The 6,973-nt window shown below is 38.4% G+C and overlaps 1 protein-coding gene across 1 annotated transcript in view; it reads left to right on the plus strand.

The window, feature by feature from the left end:
* Positions 1-6,119, plus strand: part of LOC105620178 (Krueppel-like factor 5) — a 52,925-nt gene extending 46,806 nt beyond the window's left edge. The window contains exon 4 of the mRNA XM_012201682.1: positions 5,926-6,119. Within this exon, the coding sequence (XP_012057072.1) occupies positions 5,926-6,119 (194 nt within the window). The remainder of the gene's footprint in view (positions 1-5,925) is intronic.
* Positions 6,120-6,973: the final 854 nt, after the last annotated feature.

Here is a 6,973-nt window from a genome sequence, read left to right on the forward strand (position 1 = left end):
TCTGTCTCTTCTTTTCCATCTCTTAGTTTCTCGACTGGCATTACTTGCGCACAGTGTCGCGCAAAGGCGCTTCTATCATATGTAAACGTGGTAAGGGACGCACGAAGCTCTCGTGGTATGCGACTCTCCGCTTAGAGCGAAGCTAGCGACCGACCCACATCTTATCCATGTCCAAGCTTCGCCAACACACGGACGTGAGTCGTAGTACCAACACCGTCTGCCGTATGTAGCTACCTGGACGGGCACGCACGCTAGTTCCCACACGCGTGGAGCGCAAGCGAAAGAGCGAGAGAGCGTGAGAGTAAGAGAGATAAAGATGGGCGGAGAAAAGGACGAAGAGATGTGCTTCCCGCACACGTGCCTACGCGGCAGTCTCTCGCGGAATGCAAGCCGGAGGCATCTTAAGTGCGATGTACCACTTTCGAATTGATACCTGAGTTTTTTTTTTGCGGTAAACCCGTGTCATCGTCTGAAACGGTCGAACGATATAAAATTTCAAAAGATTCAAAGAACGCGCGCAAGGAGAACCAAGGCAAAAAGACAATCGCACGCTAAATCCTTTCATCCTTCACTTCATGCGTGTTTACCTTCTCAAAACTGTTATATACTAAAACTTTATATACTCAAAACTTTTATATATAAACTTAATTAATAAATTATCTTCTAATTAATTTCGATCGACGTCTGAAAATGATTTAAACATCTCGTTACCTAATGTAACCTTACGGATTCACATTGAAATAGATTAGCACGCAACCATAACTTATATATGCGCCAGTGATTCAAACTCGTCTTTGTAACTCCTCCATTGACATTTGAATCTAATAGGCATGTTTCTCTCTGCGCTCGCGCGATAGATATACCAGCGATACCAGCTAAATTAATTTACTACCAGCCACTTTGCCGCGACTTGTACATCTTGTCCGTCGATCAATCCTTACGACATTCCGTCGATCGATTAGAATGGAGAACCGATCGATATGCAAGATTATACGAGGATATTTCAATTTGTCGCGCGATCTCTCGAATACAGGCGAGCCGAGACGGGGTCGACGGGGGGGGAACGTTTAGCTTCGACGTGGAGGAGAAGCCGAGAGGGGCACGTGGCCCTCGCCACTCGCCACTCGCGCGCGAGTCTGTCGGACGACTCGTGAATGAACCCTCGCTGCACCGCTGCACCGCTGTGTGAATGCACCGTGCCACGAGCCGCGTGTGTTCGACTTCGTTATTAATTCATTAACGTCTAGAATTATGTATTATACGAAAATAATCTTTATAATTAATGGGAACTAATAGCTGACTCATAATCGACGCGATAAATATATAGATTGAATATCATAATTTATATTAATCGTGACTTATACGTGACTTATAAGTGATGATGACATAAAAGAAATATACATAATTTATAATTACTTTCATCCTTAATTGAATCAAAAAATGTCATTAATCAAACTCAAGTTAATAAATTTTCTAATAAATTTTCTGACATTTTTTCATACGTGTTTATCTTCTCAAAAGTTTTAATAATTAAGAAATTATTAAATTATCTTCTAATTAAACTGAAAAAATTTAAACGGCTCGTTTTTCATGATTATATGTATGTATGTATGTATGTATGTATAAATATATGTAATATATATTTGATTCTGTATATACTTGAGTCTCAGTAGTTTAAAGACGTTCGCACGGAACGCAAGATATCCGGGTTTGACTCCCGGTCGAGGGAATATTTTTCGCAATAAGTTTATTACAATTTTTTAAATTAATTTGGGAAATTTGGGGGGATTATTAATATTTCAGATTGATTGCGTTGAAAATCCGACAATCATATCGGCACGCAATTAACATTTCTGAATATATATAATAATTCATCATCTTAACATTCAGATCATAATGGTGTTTCCTATTTAAAGTAATATACTTGTTTGTTCTAACTTTTAGAATATTTTTCCAATCTGAAAGAAATTTAAGTTCAAGCGCTATCATTAATCACCAAGAGATTAATCAAGAACCAGACATTGCGAGAAAGCCCGGTAGCTGAAGAAATCTGGATCAAAGTAGGGCTAGGAAGCGTTTGGAAAGCAACTTGCCCGCGGAATGGATCGCTGTCGACTCTCGAGTGAAAGTGATCCAAAATTAACGGGGACGCCTGGAGATCCCGTAGGTGTCGCTGGTTCGACCGATCGACTCTGGAAACATCGTAATGCAATATCACATTTCGCGATATCGCACAAATCAAAGAATACGAATAGTCACGCATGCTTTTACATTTTCAGCAGTTAAGAATGTTGAAGAGAATTTCTTTTAAATAAAAATAACTTTTATATAAGACGGATAAAAGCCTCGACTGTAAATGTCGTCGAAAAGTCGCAAATATTACATACGCCACACAGAGCTCGTGCCACGTAAATTCCAACGTGCTTTACATTTATCAAGAATTTTATCGAGCGTTTAAACTTAGAAAATATCATTGCAGAAAAGAAAATAATTTTTATAAATTGACTTTTCATTTCTATTCATTCTTATTCTTTTCTTGAGATTATATATTTTAATTTGACTCGAGAATAGTTATCGAGTGTTTTTACGCTTTAGCGGCGAAAAAAATATAAATTGTAAGATATTTTGTATGGGTAATGTTTAATGTATTTTCTTTATTATTTTAAATATGCAATTCCATTGAAAAGCTGTAATAAAAGACGTTATATTAATTTATTAAAAATCTCCATTTTTTTTTTAAGTACTATCATGATATATTTAACGTACTTATTCGGTTTAATGTTCATTTAGTTTCTATTTACTTTTTTCAAAAAATTAAATCCATATCCATAAATATTTCCAAATACCAGGGTTGGATAGCAACTAGTTAAAACGTTAAAAGTTAAAAAAAAATTAAAAAATTAATAACTTTTAATTTAACTTTTAACTTAACTTAATTAATTTTAGATGCATTAAATTTTAACTTAACTAAGTTACTTTTAAATGTTAACTTTTTAACTTTTTTTTAAGTAAAAAATTTTTTATCTCTTAAATATCTTAGAAAAATAATAAGATATAATAAGACTAAGGGCATATATTCGTAATCTGTTCATATTTTAAGATCATCTTAAGTAATTTTTTAAGATACTAATACAGCCCTCTGATTGATTTATGCGATTATGCTATAAGCCTTAGTCCGGATCTATAATAGATGTTTTAAGCCTTAAGTCATAAGAAATTAGCAAATTACAGTCAAATATTCTTCTCGCATTCGATTGTAATTGATCAATTTCTTATGGCTTAAAACTTATTAAAAAGTAATCACTGACCTTGTATCTTCTCTATGTGCTGGCTGTTTTTTTAAAGTACGTAAGTTAAGTAAAGACTTAACTTACGTTAAGTTAATTTTTTATTACTTCAACTTAACTTTATTCAGTTAAAAAAAAACATTAACTTACCCAATTCTGCCAAATACTAATAAATCAAAAAAACAATCAAATATACAATATGTTATTAATATATAACAGTAATTTTAATTAGAATATAAAATACTTTAGCTAATCATTTACGAGTAAAAAAATCGGATGACTACTCCAATGTTAATCCAAGTTATTAATAAAAAATCTTTTTTCTGAAATTATATATTTGTCAGCAGGATAAACGTTTAAATAGGTATGAACCTGCTAATGTCAGCCGACAGATCGAGAGGAAATTTCGCCGTTCTCGCCGGCGCGGCGGAGATCCGCGGGAGAAGAATTCTCACGTGAACGCGCGTGATACCGTAAATGGATAGCGTTCGTGGTAGTAGTACCGTTCCTTGGGCTGTGCGTCGCGTGGCACGTTGCGACGTGATGCTGCAGCGCTGAATGCAACTCTCGCGGCGCGGCGGCGAGGACCGGTTAGGGTCGTCTCCGTATGCCGTACCTATAGCGCACGAGAGAGGAACAGGAACGAGCTAGAAGGATGCGTGGGTGTATCTCTCAGCTATCGAGTTCTTTCTTCTCCTCTTCTGTGCGTGCTCGCCCTCCCTCCTTTCTCCTGCCTCGGATCCCCCGTCGAGCCTCCGTCTCGGTCGCTTTTATTCGCTTAGCACTCGCTTCTTTACTCACCGTTTCGCGCAAAAGAATCTTTCGTCGCGATCAAATTCGCGAACGGCTCGAAGAGGCGATTGTTGGCGTAGGAGACTTAAAGTTTGAATGAATCGCGTAGGTAATTTAAATGCACGAGATGCGTTTCAAGAATTATGGAAGTGTCCAAAGCGAACTTGTCGAATCTGACTTGACGATGCACTCTCTTCTTCAGTTCTTGATTATAACGATTATATATATTATATTAATTATCCATACTAAAAGGGACGAAAGAGACGAAATTTCACGCATGAAATGCACACATAAGGCCGCTAAATCAATGAGCATCTTATGTAAATCAATATGGCGACATTATGCTAGATGCTCATTGGAGTAATCTCATGTTATGCTTATGCTCTGTTATGCGCATTTCATGTGTGAAGGGCTATCACACACAAAATGACATAAGCTGCATAAGCATAGCATAACATCATCAAACAAAAACACCATTTTGATTTGCAGCTTATGTCATTTTGTGTGTGGTGGCTCTAAGGTTGAAAGTACAGAATCTTGCAGAATGCATAAAGCATCACAATGAATCAATCAAAGTCCTTCATTTCCTTCCTTTCCAATGAAATAAAAGACTCTAATTGGTTTCTTATGCGTTATGCATTATGTATGCACTCCGATCTTTACTAAAAGTATAACATCAATGTTACAATTTCGCACTCAACCGTTACATGTGTTGTATTTTACATTTATATTGAATGCGAAATTATTAACATTTAGTTATATACACAAAATCGTCATATAACAGAGATATAAAAACGTGTATATTTACGTATATATGTTATATTTGTGTTTGCTGGATAGGTATTCTTTGATTTCCTTTTAATTCGGGAGTGTATATTCGACCATAACGATTTGCAAACCTCAACTTGTCTCTCTCTCTAATTCTAAATGTCAATTCTCCAAGTCCGATCTGCGTCCATATTCCGATGGCCCGATGGCATCCAGTAAATTTTAACGTCAATCATCGCGCGTGAGCTCTCAATCCCGTTTATAAAGATAATACGCCACAGGCGCGTGTAAAATAATAATAGCAATAAGGAAGACATATTCCTCGATAATCGGCGAAGCTGAGCGGAATGCGGGCATGTTGGTTCGCATTAGCCGATTGCAATGCTGCATTCGGCCGGTCGCTTATACTCGCGCGCGGTCCGGCCTCGGCCGGTGCGATTGCGCTAGAATATACAGGTGAGCGTGTTGCGGCATGCAGGTACAGTTAAAGGTCACACCGTGCTGCATCTCTCGCAGCTGAGAGGCGCGACGGGGTATATACCTAAGTATACCGCATCCCGCGGCTCTATCTCACAAAGAGCAACGCTTTGTTCTCTAATAGGTCGCCGCCAGCTCGAAACTCGAACGGAATTCTCGCTCATGAAACGTACAAGTCGCACCGATTAAACTCCCTTATATATCGATATACGCTTTCGCACTTTCGTGTAGAAAGATATGCGAAAAGGACTCGATTGCACAAAGACTACCGTAATATGTATCTCGAAACATATATTTCGTATTAGAAATGACAGAAGAATGTTATTGCATCGTCTAAAATTTAAAAAAAAAATATATTAGAAACCAATTACAGGAATTAATGAAACTCTTGAAATCAAATATATCTCGGAAGAAAATGATTAAGTGACAAATCAAATTATTCACATTGTATCTTTACTTAAGAATTAATCGTTCAATAAGGGTAATAAATCAGTGATTCCAACAGCTCATTAGTCGTAATAATTATTATACGATCGCTCTCTCAGACACGCATCGCGTCGTTTTCACTTATGTATATCTTTCCTCTTGTTGACTGTTTCAGGCGAGAAACCGTATCAGTGTCAATGGCCGGAATGCGAGTGGCGATTCGCCAGGAGCGACGAATTGACGCGGCATTACCGCAAGCACACCGGGGCTAAGCCCTTTAAATGCGCGGTCTGCGAGCGTTCCTTCGCCAGGAGCGATCATCTCGCGCTGCACATGAAGCGGCACCTCCCGAAGCAGCACACCAAGTGAAGAGAGTACGAGAGTATGGACAGAGAAAGAGAGAGATCTTCTCTTTGCTTCCCGTTCGTTCTCGACTACCTGTGTTGGACGCGCGCTGCGTGGTTTTCGCCATTCAGGTTTCGAGGCGCGGAGCCGCGGAGGCGCGGAAACTGTTAGTTGGAGAGCATCGAGAGTTTAGAAATGTGTAGAAATTATTAAGAAAAAAAAACTGTTTATCGTCACAGATATTATCGTAATTTCTAAATGGAGCGATATCTATGACATTATATTGCAAATATTCTACGTTCAGCAGAAAAAGCAGCTTTGCAACTATTGTAAGATTCTTCGACATGATGTAAATTTAGATCCAGTGAGGAACTAAGGGAAAAATTAATCATATTAGAGAATTTTACAATAATTGTAAAACTGCTTTTTCTTCCGAATGCAGCCATTGCATGTATTTACATTTTTATATTTCTTTCCATACGTCATCCCGTTTTTGTCACAAAAAGAGAATCACAAATTTAGCGGATCTTTTCAAATTGACTTTCGATCCGCGAAAGCACCTTCGACTCACGTTCGTTTACGCAATCATCGATGCAATTGAATTCGCTGTATCGTCCTCGATCCGATTATTCCACTATAGTTTCGAAGTCGGCTGTAGGCCCGATCGTCGATCCCGATTCGCAATATACATATCAGGGAAGTATTTCGAAGCCATCTCGACTCGATCGCTTCGGTTACGCTCACTACTGTTAAGCAGTCATGACGAAATACATCCTCGGGTGGGTGGTGATCGCGAGGAAATATTTCGTCATAGCGCTGTATACTCACTCACGGACCGAGTCCGAGTGAGGGATATTACAATCCCCGTACAATTTCCT

The sequence above is a fragment of the Atta cephalotes genome (assembly GCF_000143395.1).
Source record: "Atta cephalotes unplaced genomic scaffold scaffold00025, whole genome shotgun sequence".
Taxonomy (NCBI): Eukaryota; Metazoa; Arthropoda; class Insecta; order Hymenoptera; family Formicidae; genus Atta; species Atta cephalotes.